Here is a 17,357-nt window from a genome sequence, read left to right on the forward strand (position 1 = left end):
TTAGAAATCATTTTTTCAGCTCACTGAACTGCAATACCAAGTTTAAGGTCCATATAATCATGCACAAACATTTTAGAGAAATTTGAAAACTGAAATTGGACTTTAAACAGAAGACTTACTGCAACATTAACTATAAAACTGCTAGCTCTCCTCCAGCAGCAACTCCCATTTCACCACAACAGCATTAGAAATCTAGACATAAGGGTAGGAGCCTGTTTGCATACACATAAAATTTAAGTCCGTTAAAGGAAAAATATATGCTCTAAGTACCTTGTGAATTATGTGTTTCAGTGTAGTGTTCTCCACACTGGACATGCATAGGAGGCAGTATAAATGGATGTTGTCTTGGCTGAAATAAAAGCACAAGGAAAAAAAAAAGCATTAGGAACTTTGTTTGCTACAATTTTTGCAGCTGAAACAGGAAAAAGGGTTCTATGCCCTTTCCACTGAATACTGCTCTCTCTTACCCAGCCAAAGACACATGCCTTGGCATTTCTTTATAGAACAGAGAGTAACATTTTGTAAATTATTTGCTAAATTTTGTTACGGAGCCCAAAGCTGTGCAGTTAAGACTCCTTTAAGCTCAACCACTTCAGAAAACAACATCCAGACTCCCAGCTCACTTCGAACTTTTCAAAAGTTTATTAAAAGCTCCTTGCCCTTGAAGAATTCAAACAAACCAAACCAAACACCTAATCAGGACAGAAGTAGGAGATGGAACAAATTCAAGGACCTAGAACACTGTTATACAAGCAATAGGAGCACATACAGACTTAAGATAACTGCAAATTACGTGAATATTGGATTCCCCAGATAATGAATTGGAGCCTTCACCCAACAATCTGCACTGCAACAAGCTTTTTAACACAACAAGTATCACAGGGGGCAATTCATTAAATCAGCAAGATCATTTACAGCAAAATAAATCACAGCTGACATATTCACCAGCTTTGTCCATTTGTAAACTGATGTGTTTTGCAACCGCACTTTACCACCTGCACTGTAATGTCCTGTCTGGTGTCACTGAGCAAAGTTTATGAAAACATACTTTGATATACAAAGTGAGCAGGAAGAGAAGGAAGACACTCTTATCTCATGAATAGGTCTTCCTTAACAGTGGAATAGGGGCTTTTCATCTAGGCTGATTCAAATAGTTCAAACTATTAAGGAATACTGTGGGTGCCCAAGGCAAAAAAGAAACACCAAATAATTTATCTTTGCATGCACATGCACAGAATGAGCACCACACAAGCTAGGTACTGAAGAAGGGGTGGGGAAGGGGTTAAATTTACATTTTCTATGTAAATGGAGACAAGGAATGAGAATCAAAGAAACTGAGCACAGATATGAATTCTTGCATACAAAATGGCTGTGTTAAGCCAGAGCTGCAAGATGACAGGAAATATTTCTGCTACAGCAATTACTTCCAAGGCTACAAAACCCTACTCTCACTGAACAATCTGGGCAAAGGATCCTGCTGCTGACAACCCGAGCAGTGGAGCTTAGCTTGGAACAAACCAAGATACTGGAAAGCCTAACAATTGGGGGTGGGAGTGGGCAGATGAAAAGTGCAAGGAAGAAGTAACTTCTGTGGGGAACGTATAGATCCAGAGCAGACAGTTTGCTTTGTGATAGATGTTATGGAAGGTATCTGCAAGAAGTTAGGGATTATTCTGTTGTGGGATTTTTGCTTTGCTTTGTTTTATTTTGAAGGCCCACCTGCCTCTTCTGACAAAACAGGAGAAGCTTGAGGTCTGCAGAACATCAATATCCAACTTAAGGATCACTTGGATTTTATTATTTTTTTCTTAAATCAGCTAATTAAACATATCATAATATTAAGATCTCCTACACTCAGGAGGTTTTGCTGGAAAACCAGCATCATTGAGTGGCCCAACAGGAAAAAGAAACAGCATAAAATGGTTTTATAGTTAATAAAATACAGGTTCACTATGATGCCAAAACCATATAAAGGGTGTTAATCTGAAAGTAATGAACATGACCCTCAGTGAAGTGGCAAAGCCTCATCCCAAAGATCCCACTTCACTTCCCACTTACGCCTACTGATTTATTACCATACAAGACAAATGAATAGGTAGGTGTATAAAGGTATGTACAGTGCAGACAACAGTCAAGAGGGCTTTTTTTTTTAATCCCCAAAGAGAACTGTTCCAACAAGTTAACAAAACAATTATGAAAAAAGCAGCTGAAAGTTCAACGTGAACAGTTAGCAGCCCAGTTCACTTTTTAATTGATGAGCACACATTCCTCCTCTTGATCTTCCTGAGACTTCGTTGTTTTGTTTTTTTTTTTAAACTTGTTGCATGCTTATGTTCAAAACAAAGAGGCAGCAGGATTTTTTTGTCCTTTCAAAAAGTAGATTTTCATTTTTCATACATAATATAGAAGGCAGCTCTTCTTCCTCTTGTGATATATCTGAGGCCATAGCATAAGAATGCAAAACACATTTCATTTCTTCACCTTCGGTTTTTCATAGTCATCTCCAGGGACCAAATTAGTAGATACCAAAAATACTGTAAATATGTCTCAGGGAACATAATACATGGCCTGTGTATTGCATCGTGACACCTTAGAAACATGATAAGAATGAAAGGACAAAGAAATCCAGAGCCAGCTACAACAGCTCTCCTGCCAATGGCTGGGAAACACAGAATGCAACTTTTAGATCTAATGGACCATATATATGCACGCAGGAAAACAGCCCGTGCTGAAATCTACAAAGATAAAGCTATCCTAATGTTAGTACCTGCTTAAGCTTAGTTTTGGAACATTTTCACAAGCTGTAACCACACTGTAGGGATGTGTCAAGAAAACATTCCTGCCCACATTAACTTTCCACCTCGCAGCAACAGGCTAATGGAGTTATCACTCTGGGAAGGTCTACAAAGCAAGTATAACCCATAGCACCAATGAAAACTGGCAACCTGCATACAGATAATATTGCCCTCTGTCTAAGGGACCAGCAAAGTGCTGTTGCTACTCTTATTTAAAGGGTTCTGAATTACTGTAATAAATACTGACACACTAGAAGTTAAACTTGGATCCAAAAATGCGTCCTTAGAGCTGACTGGGAAAAAAGATTCCCACTGATGTTTTTAGTAAAGATTTCAGGAAACAGTTATCCAGTTTTGTCAGATTTACAGTATTTATGGAGATAAGTTAAATGGAAACAAACACAGTTTAAGAAAAACTCTGAATCACAATCCTGTACTGATTATAATAGCTTTACTTAAAATCACAGTAGATAGGCTCTTAACCCAAGAAGTTGATAAATTCTAAGTAGACTTTATACAAAAACATGAGGAATGGAAGAAATGCGAAAGGAAAAGCTGTAAAATTATGTAATGACTAGGTTTGTATACAGCATAAGAAGCTTGAAATTCTTTCTAGAGGATTTTCTTTACATATGGAATATAAATTCAATCCAGTAGAAAAGATGCTCAGTTTCTGCAGGGCAAATAAAAATATAATGCCTTGAAGACCGTATTTTTTTAATACTCAGAATATTATCCAGTTAAATTAATCAACCTGGGCAACCAGCACCCTTGAAACTCACTCCGATCATATTGCCTACAACAAATGAGTTAATGTGCTTATTTGAAATTTCAAAAGTATTCCATCTTACACAATGCCCCATCCCATTAGCAATGGTATAGACATTCTTAAAGACCCCACCGTGACACATACCAAGGATGACCTACTCCAAGTGGGCCGTCGTCGGATAGGAGGAGGAGAACTTGATTGTCTGTGGAAGAAAAAGAGAAATACTAGAAACTACAATATTCCAATTCTGATTCAAGAATGAATGGGGAAAAACAAGAGGTGAACAATCTGCAAGTATTTCTCATTAATGAGATTTTTAAAAAATATGAATAAATGAAAATAATTTAGGTCTTGCTCTAAATAAAGTATTCCAGTGCCAAAATATACATGCCTTGTGTTCATTATCCTATTTGGCTTACTTGGAAACACAAGAAAGAAAAACTCTGGTTTAAAAATGAATCAAACAAGTCTCTTAAGCAATAAAATCTGAACATCACACACAGGCACGGTCTCAGATGACTTAAGGTGAACATTAAAACAATGACAATTTTATGAAATTAATAGCAATCACTTCAAAGCAATGCACACAGATCAGGAGGGGGAAAAAAACAACTGGTTAGATAATGCTAGCAGAGCCACATACAATGTTAGAGTAGCCAGGTGCAGTGGAAGGAACAAGGAGTGTAGGAGGGGAAAAGAAATGGGGAAGGGAAAGAAACAAGTTGAAGGAGGCAGAAATATAGTGCTTACGTGAAGAGAGGAAAGGTGGAATTTGTCCTCTTACAGTTTCTGATCTGGTGAATGATGTTATGTGCGATTAGAGGAAACGCACACAGGAAAACAAACAGCTATCATTTTAACAGAGGGCAGGAAAATTATTTGGCTAGAAAACACACACTGATTGGCATATGCTGTCATCAATATCTGTGGCCCTAACACAGAAGCTGATACAACATTAGACTGTGGTAAGGAGAGTTGTCCTAATGGCAAAAATACATTTAAATTCCAGGTATTTCGTTCAGTGACCTCATGACGTTCCCTATCTTTATTAGTCCAAAGATTTGTAAGTTGTATACAAAGTCACTACATACATCCAGTTCATGGTACCCAAACACTTATGGCTCAGTGTTTAGAAATAACCACGATCAAAAGCTATTGCTTCTGCAGTCGGGATTATGAATGGTAACAGAACAGTCCCCTCTGTTGACCCCAATATACAGCTTCAATGGGAAAATACTCCAAGGTGACAGACTATGGTATTTTGTTTTCTTTCTTGACTGTCACAGGGGAGACAACCAGGAGCTTCCTTTGAACTCAATTCTTCTGAAACCATTAAAATTAAATTTAGTATTGGACTACTGAAATGCATTATATGCTGCTAAGAAATGTCTTTTCTGGTCTTCTGCTCACCTCCTAAGAACTGTAAATGCCATCTGAAATCTAATCAGATGCTCTTTTCTGTAAGTTAAGAGAGCACACTCTGCAGTTCACTTCATTGGTCTTCCCAATACTCTAAACTCACCGTATGTTAATATATTGTGTACATATGTAATATTAGAAAGCTAGACCTTCCAATCTTCCCTTCATCATTTTGGCTTTATTTTCCAACAGATGGCCTTACCCGGCTAAACAGATGGCATGTCCAGCTCTAACTAGAGCTGTTGATAGAGATGAACTTCTTCATAACTTTCCAGTTAACTAAGCTGGTAAGTTTTGCAAGGGGTTCATGTTCTCATTGCTATACAAACCCTGCACATCATGAAAATTTCTCAAAACCCCTAACTTCTCAAAGCAAAATTTATCTCAAACTAAAATTGCTGCATGCTGGTATAAATGAAACATACTCAGCTAATAAACTGACTTTTGACTTATAACTGAAGTGTCATTAATTCCTCGTTCAGTTAGGATGAATCCACCTGTGTGAGAGGACTAGCTTAAGGCCAGTTCCTTAATAAGTAGAGCCTAAATGAGACTTTGGGTTCAGATTTACAGTCTCTGCTGTGTCATGCTAGTATGGCTATGCAGATTAATGTTCCCAGGTTTCCTCCCTTGTTTGGTGCACATAAGAAGCAGATAAATTATACTGCCCAAAATTAGAAGATGACAATGTGTGTTTTCCACTGACCTTAGCTGCTAAATGGGTAGTGCATCTTCAAAATGCTACTGCAATTCACATTTTGGTATGTTAACATATGTCACATTTCACTCCAGTTTACACTAACACACTGGGTTATGAATGGCAGAGACCAAGGGCTTCAATTTAAGACACACTGTCAGATTTGGCTGCTTGGGGAACATCAAGCCTCAGAAGGCTCAAAATGGAATTTCATTCTCAACTGTCTGTTCTTGATGGTGGTTAAAACAAAACAAGAAAAAAAAAGGGAAAGGGGAAAAGAATAACTGACACAAGTGACTAGAAAAAACAAACAAAACCAGACACACCAAAACTCAGAGCAAATCCAAAGCAAGGCATCAGAAAACAACTCTGAAGAAAGAGTACTCACTCTGTGCAGATTTTGTTGTGTTTGTAAAACTTGTGTCTTGCTGCAAACAGCCGTGAAATATATTTGGCATTTTCAAGATCATCCTTTAAACACAAGAAAAAATAGAAAAAAATTAAATATAATAATTCATTTTGTTATTCTTACCAAGAAGTAACAAAGACAGTTTTAAAAATCCAATCACAGTAATGCTTGGTAAGGTCCGTCATGTACAGAATCTGGCTGCCAAGAACATGTCTAGTGCCCTCAAGAGCATTCAAGGCATTGAATTACTGAAATACAGTGGCATGCCTTTACATGCTGCCACTTCACTCCTAAGTCACAGTGGGAGGGGAGGAGGGACAACACACACACACACAAAAAAAAAATAGGCTCAAGCTTGCTGGTCCAGTTTCTGTAATGGCCTTGGTTCAGGGAGATGTGAAGTGATTTTAAATAGCACAGAACAGCACTGCAGCCCTCCGAGTTCCAGTACGTGCACGCGTGGTAGCTTATGCCCAGTTTCTACAACTGCTTATGCTGCTATATTTAGGCCAGCAGGAAAGATAGTGTGGCACTGTGGATGTTTCAAGCACTTCAGTTTTTTAGAGACTTCCCAGCATAGTATACTTTGGGATGCCTGGAAGAGAATACAAATATTGGTAGCTAAACAAAGTCAGTTTTGCTCTGTGCATAAAGTAAAATGTGAACTTTGCTAGAGGAGGGCTTATGGTGAGTGAGTCCCTTTGGGAAAGTGGAATTTTAAAGGGCGTGGGTTTTTTTAATGTAAGTAGCTTTCTTGATAACACTGATTAGGTCTTTTTCTTACTGTATGAAAGAGCACGTTCTCTTCTTTGTTGATCAACTCTAGAACAATTGAAGACTTGTTATGTGCTATATTCCCAATGTCATTCCACCTGACAAAAAAAATGTGGTAGAGTTTGCCAACACATACATTCAAACATTTCACAAACACATTAAGAATCCTTAGTCAACATTAGTCTCATTTTATGGGAAAGCTTTTCAGTAGCTCTCTGGTGAAGAAACATGGTCAGGAACATAAGGAAGTCATGCTCTGATTAAAGGAGAAACAGCTCTTAACCCAAAGCAGGAGAGTTAAAAGCTCACTCTACAAACACCAAATTGAAAACTCACAATAGAAGATACATTGAAAATACATTAATGATAAACATTACATTGAACTGTGGCATTTTTGAACTGATTTGTTTTAACCACATATAACAGACAATTTTATTTTTTTTTAAAATAGTGCCATTCCTCTCCAAATGCTGTTTCCAACTTTTGTCCAGTGTCAATTCTTCCTAAAGAAGGTTAAGTTGACAACATGTTTATGTAGGCTATGCATACCATGTTAATACTCTGGTTTTATGTTTGCAACCTTTTCTTTTTTTCTTTTTATTTTCTTTTTTTTTCTCTCCAAGTAATTGTCACGTTACCCAAGATCAGAGTTATAATCTTCTTACAAATAGCTGACAGACATTTGCGTACATTGCATGCAATCCATGGGGGATGGAAAGGACTTGTTTGTTCTGTTTGTAGCATGCATTCCTCTTCATGTCATGGCAGGATGCTTGAAGTGCATATTTCCAAAGAGTAAGGATCCCAGCACCAACTATCACTTCCACATGTAAAGAAATTTCTTGCTTTTATCACCTGGCACAGTTAAAGGATTATCTAATTTATTCTCAAAATTAAATATGGAAAACATCAGCTATGTGGAAAAGGGAGCCCTAACATTTTTGAAGATGACCACTGAAAGACCTTTTAAAGCAAAAAAATCCCAACACATCTGACACAAGCCTTAGCTGTTGACTAAAAATTAGTGCTCCTCATAAAACACAAATGTTCGTATTCTAATAACAGTGACTAGTAAAAATCCACTTCAAGTTAACACTGACAGTAACAGAAATACCCACCAAACAGTAGGAAAGAGGAATGAATGAAACCCTAGCCTCCCTGGAATCATGGCAATTTCTAGCAATGTTTTCATACAGAACAAACTTTTTTAAGAAGTAACAAAAGCCCCAAAAGAAAGTTAATGGAAAGGCTTAAGTGATTCTTAATAACCAAAATAAACAGCAGAACTCCTCAACAAGTGACACAGCCAGGATTTTCAAAATTACAGAATGAGAAAGTTCAGCTTTTTTTCAGTGGGGCCACCTAAACGTGGCAACCGGATTTTCAGAAATGTTCAGTGCCTAGGCTGCCAACCGTGAGGTTTAACAGATTTGCATTCAGAAGCATCAAAGAAGCAGACATAAAGGCAAGAAAAGAAAAGGGATCAAAGCCTTGTAAGTAGAACAAGATACATGACAGACAACTATGTCTTTCTTGCTGTCAAACCCATTCACAGACATCAGAAATTATTCTTTATCGCATCTCTTATGGACAAGAGGCCAATTCTGAAAACAGCGAGGTGACTACTCCTTAGTTAGAGGATTGGCACTATTGAAGCCACATATGTAAGTAAGGAAAAGGCCCCACACATGGAGCTCTGAAAATAAGCTCGCTTTAAATACAGAAGGCTCTAGTTTTTACCTATAAATCACAGTTGTCCTTCCAATTCTGTTTTTTATGAAGATTCCCATGAAGAAGATACCGAGGTGTATGTCATTTCCATGATTATCCTGCAGAGAAAGGATATATGTTTAGTTTAATAAAGAAACTGGCCAATACATGCATCCAAATGCATGCTGAACAAGCAGAGAGAAGCCCTTCTTCAGAATGAATGCAGGGCTAACTCTAGACTAATCTACATTTTGCTGCTTGATCGGACTCTGATTTTCATTACTTCAAAGCAGTTAGCGCTTAACTGGATTAATTTTGTTGATTAGCGAGAATAGACAAAGGCTAAACGAGCCCAAGGTTCTCCCCTATCGAACACCACGCACACCACAAACTGGCATGCATTGTATAGTAGCCCATATTCCCTGTCATTGTGATTACAGCTATCTAGAGCCCATCTGACTCCCAAAAGCAACAGTCCTCTTTCACATTCACAGCATTTCTCCAGTCCCCTGTTAAAACATGTTGAGATTTCAGAAAACCACACCCGGAGATGGAATCCCTCTCAAAAGCTATACCCTTCACAGTTCTTCTTTTAAGTACTCTGTGTAGAAGTTCACAGCATGTCACTCTAGAAAGTACTTGTATCTCTATACAGATACATCCTCCATTGTTTTTCAATTATTGGGTTAAATATTCATCTGCATGTACCAAATCATGTACACTGTTATTGCATTGTTTTTCAGAAGTTCTATTGGTTTTGTGCCTACCCATGTCTCCTTGCAGGCTCCTGTCTGAAAACCATGTGCTCCTGTTCCATTTTGCAATCAGTTGTTTTCTTAAAAATGCTTTTTCTTTTTTGCTAGAAAAGCTTAATGCTGTTGACAAAAAGGTTTTCCTACATTTATCAACAAAAACAGCTCCCCCTCAGCTGCATATACAGTAATTGACTCACACTTTAAGGCGGTAAATAAAAATCATGCTAACACAAAGAGTGTGGTTAAAAAGAACTGCTAGAAGAAAGGATAGGAGAAGTTAAAGCACTACACATAAGCAAATTCTACACACCATCAGGCATCCCTGCATTTTAATAGATTAGAGCTGCTCTTCTGGCCTTGCCGTACTTGATCCCCACAAGGCCACAAGGGAGTATATGCACCTGTTTCTAACTGCTAAGTGTTAGGCCTTCTGCAAACAAATGATGGATGCCAATTTGCAAACCCCAGCCTATGCATTAATTCTCAGCACTGCGTACACCAGCATTCTTCCACATATACTACAACTGACAGTCTTCAGTTTAGTCTGATTAGAGGACTACACATTCCTCTGCCTTGTCCCAGAGGCAACTTTAGAAGGCAAAGACTTCCAAAATGGGGGAAATGTATGTATTTGTACACATATATATGTGTGTGGTGTGTGTATACACACAAATATCGATACAGAAAGACAGACAGACATTTCTAATAGCATTTTCTAACAGGAACAAAAGAGAAATCTTTAATTTTTCCCTTTGAATGCAATTCTTAGCACAACTTTACCACAGTGGCATGTGCCCCATAAGGCCAGGCAGACCATTGATGGGAGAAAGGGACTTCCAGAGCAGGGAAAGTAGCTACAAATGCAAAATAAACCTTGAAACATCCCCTCAATTTTTAAATGTGCGGAGGATTTGCATGCACACGTAAGAAACTAAGGAAAGGTAAAGTTAGCGCTTGGCAAATAGCAACTTAGAAAGACATGAAAAGATCTAATCTTCCTATCCTGTTAAAGACCAGAGCTGAGATTCATTTGCTGCAACCACTCTCCCTCAGCCAGCACTCAAAGAAAAGCAAGGAGCATCTCTGCTTCCTAAGTGAGCAGGCACTAGCACATAGCAACCTCTTCTGCAAAAAGGATTTTGGTGGAGGAGAAGTAACACTACAGGCCTAAGATACCCTCATGCTGCAATGTCCGCTCAAACTACCAGCAGTCGCTTCACCCTCCACAACAGCAAAACAAGTTCTCTCTCTTGGACAAACATGATTTGCACACCTTTCAAAGATCGCTGCAGATGCTGGCATTGTTTGATTCAGAAGTTCTTTTATAATATACACTAACATACCTTCACAGGGAAAATTTCCTGTCCAAACCCATCAAGGCGTTCCACTTCATTGATGTACATTAGCTCAGCTTCTGCTGCTGTAATGCCACTGCAATTAGAGTAACAAAAGGCAGCAAATGGTTCAATATTATATGCACACAAAAAATACTAGTGAAAAAATGGGATATCCACAAACCACTGTAGAAGACATTTTGGGAGATGCTGCCTAGAAATGCACAACACCAAACTCACTTTCAACATTAGCATCATAATCAGCAAAGGGAGGAATTTTACTAAAAGTTGCTAAGGTAAGGTACAAAGCACAGTTCAAATTACAGGAGGAACAAACTGAACTGATCGTATTACTCAGTTTCTTCTGCACACATCAAATATTTCCCAGACTTTAATAAAGCATCAGGCCATTGCATCAAGTGCTGTCTAGTTCTGGAAGGCCAATTTGAGCCACAGGGGTCCTACTTTGCATAAATATTATACAAATCCACTGAAGTTGCTTAAAATGACTTAAAAGGGAAGACCTACATTTTCATGTTGGCTGTTCAAAAACACATGTGCTAAATCAAATGTTGAGAATATTCTCTTTCATAATAGAGAACAAGCCACCTGAAAACTTTTACACACGTGTCTACACATGCTGCTGTCACAGGTCAGGAATTCAGCCAGATTTCAGTTCTCAAAGGCAGGTCAGAATAGATTGCACGTTGCTCCAAAAGAAGGCCACTATTAATGTTTCTCCTCTTTGCTCTTCCTTACCAGAGCTTACAAACAGAAATATAGGAACCAGACAAATACTTGGGAGAAAGAGGGAGAGATAGGAGGTAGAATGTGATCTACCTGCTGAAGTGAGGAGAAGTATTTGTTCTTTGTGCTGCAGAAATAGCTCTAAAAAGAACAGCAGGGGAGGGAAATCTTTCCTTTCAAGTCTGAGTTAACCAAGATCACACAAGCAGCCCATGGCAGAGAGAGAAGAATAGACCCAGGCCTGCTCATGGTCAGCTTGCAAGCTAACCCTTTGGATGCATCAAAGGCCCAAGCTTGCATTGAAACTCAGACTGAGAAAGGCCTTAGGCTCAGAGAGATTGGCATTTGCCCCTTTACAACCATTTCCTGTCATGTAATGGGGAGTGCTGCACCCTTCACATAATATTCCTATTGCATTTCACGCAATAAAGCTTTAAATGCAAACTCATAATATAACACAAAAGATTATTTCCGATGACGTATAGGCATTGCCATTTTTCTAAGAACAGCACTCTAGAGGTTTGCATACTTCCCCTACTAAAACACCTAGATGAGAGGAAAGAAGCCTGCTCACAAAGAAGGTATTTGTACTGAAGCACTAATACATACACTCCTAGCTCATTAACTAGCAACAGTAGATTGTATCTTTTCCACAACTAGACTTAAAACCCAGCTCCTGTTATTTTGATTTCCATTACATTGAGAACATTTGTGTGCCCCCCCTCTTGAATGAGAGAAAACCCCTGGACAGACCCTTGGACCACCCCTGATCAAGTCACAGGGTCTTTCATCATCAGGATTTAAATGAAACCTAGAAGAGAAAGGAGTCTACTACATAGCACTAGTAGTGTTACACATGCTCATTAAACCTTATGGTGCAAATGCTCATTTATTTGGGATTAAGAGGCAGATAATCTTTTGTAACAGACTAATTAAAAATCCAGCAAGACGTGGCATAATAGTACATGAAGATAGGTTGGTTTACCCCTGCCAAAAAAGCATGGGGAAGAAGGGAACTCCTAAGAGGATGATGACAATAAAAAAGAAAATAATCTGAATCTTAACATGTCAAGCTCACCTGTGAGTTCGGTGCTCCTGAGCAACCTTTTGAGTCAGCTCCTCCAAGACAGCTTCATCCTGGGTCCAGTCCTGTAAAAATATGAAGTAGCATTAAAAACTAGTCATCCAAAGAGAGAGATGACAAAACGTAGGACACGAGTTATGATGGCAGATGTTTCAGGATTGTTTCTTGTTCACGCTCTTTACAGAGAGAGAACTATTTGAAAATTCAGAGCACAAGATGCTGAAAATGTGCAAGGAGAAAACAAGGGCTGGTTTTTTTAAAATATCTTTTCTTAGGGGAGAGTAAAAAGATACTGGGTAGGGCTAAGGTGCTTATTATTCCAAAATAGAGAACAGAGTATAGAGCACGGATAAGGGATCTTTTCCTGGATAAGGACCAAACAAGTCTTGAAAAACACTTAGAAGTCTACAAATTAATATATACCTTTTGAAACAGCCCAAAATAATGCATAGACCATGGAAAACGAAGTCATGGTTATTTTCTGTCCTGCAACCTACAGGTTTCACCATGTTAAAAGGGATTGAAAGTTTAGCTACCTCTTCAAATACGTAGTAAAATGTACTTTATGCTTGCAACACATTTCTGAACAGAAATTTGTATCTTCTGGAAATTTAATAATGTGTGGTAGAAACAATTCGGAAATAACTGGAAACAAGTTAATAAAGGAAGTCTGCTCATAAAGTCAAGGCAAAAAAGAAAAGGAAGCTGAAAAACTTTCTTGCAAAACCTCAAAATTCTTATTTTTATTTTAAAAAGCCTTAAGGCTGCATGTAATGCAGCTAAATACACTGCCTGTTTCTTGCTCAATGGGGCCCTCCCTCTGATATTTGCTTCTGCCACAAAAAAATGTGAAAGCGGTAGCGTGCTAATGAAAAATGGCATGGTACATGCCTATGCACAGCTACACACCTGTGGGGTGTACTATGTACATAACTTTGTTCTTTTCCCTGCTGAAGAAATGCCATTTGACACACATTGTAGCCTCACAAGATCAAACAGTACAAATGTAGCTGCCCCTCCCTCATCCACCAGCTCACTTCACTAATGAATTCATAGCAACATTCTCGTTGGAGGCTCTTTCTATGCCCGAGATTCACTCAAATCTTCCCACTTGCTTCAGGACTAGTTTATATCTGCAGCACTTAGCAACTGTCACTGAACTTACAGTGAAATATTTATTATTACGTTATGCACTCCTCCCCAGAAGAGCAAAAACAAGTAGGTAAAGAAATGTCTAGAGAAACAGTCGATTTAAGAGTAGGCTTCTGAAGACTGTACAAAGCAGACACTTTGCTGATTTTCTTAAATTTGGCAATAGTAGCATGGATGAAAGGCAAGATACCGCAAAGCGAGCACATGTAAAACAGAAGAGAGCTGACCACAGCACGATGTAGGCAGCTGACTTAAAAATGGAGGTTTTAGGAGATGGGCCCAAAGAGTAAACTGCTGAACCACACATAAATTAACCGCCTGAAAGCTCATCCAGACGCCTAAATCCTCCCCTAATTTTTTTCTGAATAGAAAAATAGTATCAGTATATTGAAAGAACTTTGCAGAAGTTCAGTAATTTACAAAGTGACAGCTTGATGACACATTTCTCTGTCTACATTTGCAGCTACCTTCTTTCCCACTTAGGCTATCATACATGACTTCATAAGCCATCAACTATACACAAGATCACCAATTACTTATCAATAGATAAAGGCGGCCCAGCAAAGAAATCCTGCTCCACTAGTCAGGCTAACAGAAGTTTCTTAGTGAAAGGTCAATAAAGCCACATTCTAGCTATACAAAGCATATTCAGATTTCTCTACACATTCATTAATTCCCCTTTCTCCTGCTGACTTTCTTTTCCAGGTGGAATTGAATTCTGTCTACCAGCTCAAAATTGCACTTTCACTTCAAGGCACTGTGTAGCTGTCAGCTTTTTGGACTTGAGAACGGACTATCCACTGCAGTTTCTGTACAAAAAGTGCCGATAAATAGGACGAAATGCTTCTGGAAGTGCCCTTCTCAAGCCTTCAAATTACAGTGAGATGAATCATTCTCCCTCTACCGCTCCACTAATTGCAGAGGGAAACCAGATGCCTTAACTTCTAGGCAGCTACACTCAGGGCATGGGAACCCCACCCCACTTCCAAATTCTTTTTCCAGTTAGAAAGAATTCCAAGATCTTTTACATTTTATGAAGCTTACACTCAAGACTTGTGCTGATGGACTTGTTCATCTAAGGTAAAGACAGCCTTTAACCTCAGCAAGCTTTTTTTTTTTTTCTCTCTAATGCATCCTCCCTGAGAGGCTTGCTGTCATGGATTGCAAGTGCTTGGCATTTGTCACCAGAGTTTCTAACATCATTAGTGACCTAAACCACTACCCTCAGCATTCAAATTATTTGCTGGTTCATAATGTAAATTTAAAACAATTTACAGCACAGCCCCTGGAGAACATTTTGAGAAGATCCGATTCATGCTTCACTTCAGCCCAATAGTCAGTTGATGTAAATTCACATTCTCTCAGGGAAAGGCTGCATGATTTGTCCTCTGACACATTTACTACATCAACAACCCTCATATTCCCTTGCTATGCCATGTTACTAATACTGCAGTACTGCTAATATACACCTTTTTAAATAGCTGTAAATTCTTTTCTGATTCAAAGAAATAAATTTCTTTTGTTGAGACCTACTCCTAGGTGGAGGCTTAACAGGAACTGAAAAAAGCTGAATTTCCACAGCTTCTATTCATTCAGATACAATCAAGCATACAGCAGCTTTTGGGGAGCAAAGTTTATTTCTACTATTAATAGTTCAACGCTGGTGCTTTTACTGTGTTATCAACAAAGCCATCTCTGAGGCATGGAGAAATTATTCATAAAAGACCACAAAAGAGGGGGGATAAGGAACTCACCATAGGGAACAAGACATATTCACGGAGGAAGTCATGAGATTCAAACTGATTATAGTCTCCAAAATCCGCTGAAAAAACAACACAATTACACATTTTAGCACTTTCCACGCATGTGAAGACCACACTCAACCTTTGCGCAGGTGCTTAATTTCAAGTGGGTGAGTTCCCTCTGAAGCCACAACCCAGCACAAAGATTTCTGCTTGTACTTAAGCTTTTAACATGGAGGTCTGAAAATAATAATGTTATTACTAGAGATCAAATAACATCCAACAAATAATTTCTCTCCTTTGATCCCTAATATTATGGCCATTTTCAATGCTTAACCATCAAGAGTGCAAGAGTCTCTTTTTCTGTATCCTTTATGAACTAATACCACCATTTAACAAGGCTGAGATTGCTCAGTCTCTAAAAAATGGTGCACGCTTTTACTTCTCCAACATTTCCAGCCCTGAGCAGGCAAAAAACCCCCCAAAACCAAAAACCAAAAAACCTATCTCTGCTACAATTCTACACAATTATACAAAAGATGCATAATTTTACCAGCCAATTCTATTAAAAATTGTCAACAGCCAACATGGTTTGTGGGGAGAGGAAAGGTCTTCTACAGCCAATATAACAACACAGGCACTATGTCAGTTTAACTGCGGCCCACACACCTTTCTACTTGCTTTTCTACTTCTTCTACATCTCTTTAAGAGTACTGATCCCCATGCTCACACTCGTATGTTGGGCTGAGGATTCTTGTCTAAATATCCTTGAAACCATTGAGTCTTGAAAATGCTTCCTGAAGGCTAAACTACGTTAAAAAAACAAAACAAAGCCTATATTTATCTATCTGTTAAATGTACAACAGCTTATATCAAAAGAATATCTTGCCAGGAGGTTTTTATTTTACATTAATTGAACTGGATCAAACGCCATCTACAAGATCCTCATATTATAGAAGTTGGAAATTCCCACCATAAATCATATTAGCTAAACATTCTTTCAAAGCTTCTAGACAATTTCACGTATTGCAGGATGCCAAAAAATGCAGTTTCATTTTGTTTTCACCTCAGAGTTATGTTTTAACATAAACAGAAAGAAATCAAAATGGACATGAAACAGAGTCTGTAAGTTCAAAAAAAAAAAAGTATTTCAAATACCTTTAGTAGCATCACGTGCAAAGGACAAAGGGAGTAATACAAGGTTAGAAATAAAGCAAACAAGATTAGGTGCAGCATTGTGATGCAATGGTCTTTGAAATATAATAGATTATATAGAAAAATCAGAATAAAAGTGATTACTTCAAATTGCTTACAAAGACTGACTCACTCTCAAAGTTAGCAAAACGCTCCAAAAACACAGGACCAGAGAAACATATTCAGTATGTGTTCAGCCCTAAACTGCCCACTGCAAAAACTTTGTTTATCTAAATTGCAAGATTCAGTATGGAATCTTACACATATATTTTCCTTTACTAATAAAACATTTCAAGATTTGACAGGAAACATTTTTTCTTCAATTTTTAACCAAGAAATAAGATACTAAAATGGAGTTTCTACTGGCCTAAGGAAGATCATATTAGCATTACTCTCCACTGAACCTTTAATTTTCAAGAGTCAAATCTTCGTGATTGCTATTTATATATATATACTTCCCCCTTCCCTCTCATCAGAGGACATGCCTAGAGCATGATTGCTGAAACTCTACCTTAGGTTCTCGTAGTCAGTCGTGGATGGACTGAAACACACTTTCTCTAAATACAGGGCTTCCTCCTCTGCCCACATACATTATGTGATCCCACTTTTATCGATGTCCTCAGAAGGCTTGGAATAAAAATCAAGTTGTAAGAAGTAGTTTATTAATTTATAACTCACATAACAATTATGGTCATGTGCTCTTTCATACTTCAGATAACACTATACAGCAAAACGAGTTTTTAATTAAAGGTAAAATTAAAGCTGCTGCTATGCTC

At 38.2% G+C, this 17,357-nt stretch overlaps 1 protein-coding gene across 4 annotated transcripts in view; it reads right to left on the minus strand.

Moving 5' to 3' along the window:
- The window catches only part of PTPN14 (protein tyrosine phosphatase non-receptor type 14), a 120,584-nt gene that overhangs the window by 26,236 nt on the left and 76,991 nt on the right, over positions 1–17,357 (minus strand). For all 4 annotated transcript variants that reach the window (XM_054819873.1, XM_054819874.1, XM_054819875.1 and 1 more), the window contains exons 5-12: positions 15,400–15,467; positions 12,488–12,558; positions 10,672–10,759; positions 8,604–8,692; positions 6,874–6,961; positions 6,069–6,151; positions 3,709–3,766; positions 271–349 (exon numbers count right to left, since the gene is read on the minus strand). In XM_054819873.1, the coding sequence (XP_054675848.1) occupies positions 271–349; positions 3,709–3,766; positions 6,069–6,151; positions 6,874–6,961; positions 8,604–8,692; positions 10,672–10,759; positions 12,488–12,558; positions 15,400–15,467 (624 nt within the window). The remainder of the gene's footprint in view (positions 1–270; positions 350–3,708; positions 3,767–6,068; positions 6,152–6,873; positions 6,962–8,603; positions 8,693–10,671; positions 10,760–12,487; positions 12,559–15,399; positions 15,468–17,357) is intronic.

Source organism: Grus americana, chromosome 3 (genome assembly GCF_028858705.1).
Source record: "Grus americana isolate bGruAme1 chromosome 3, bGruAme1.mat, whole genome shotgun sequence".
Taxonomy (NCBI): domain Eukaryota; kingdom Metazoa; phylum Chordata; class Aves; order Gruiformes; family Gruidae; genus Grus; species Grus americana.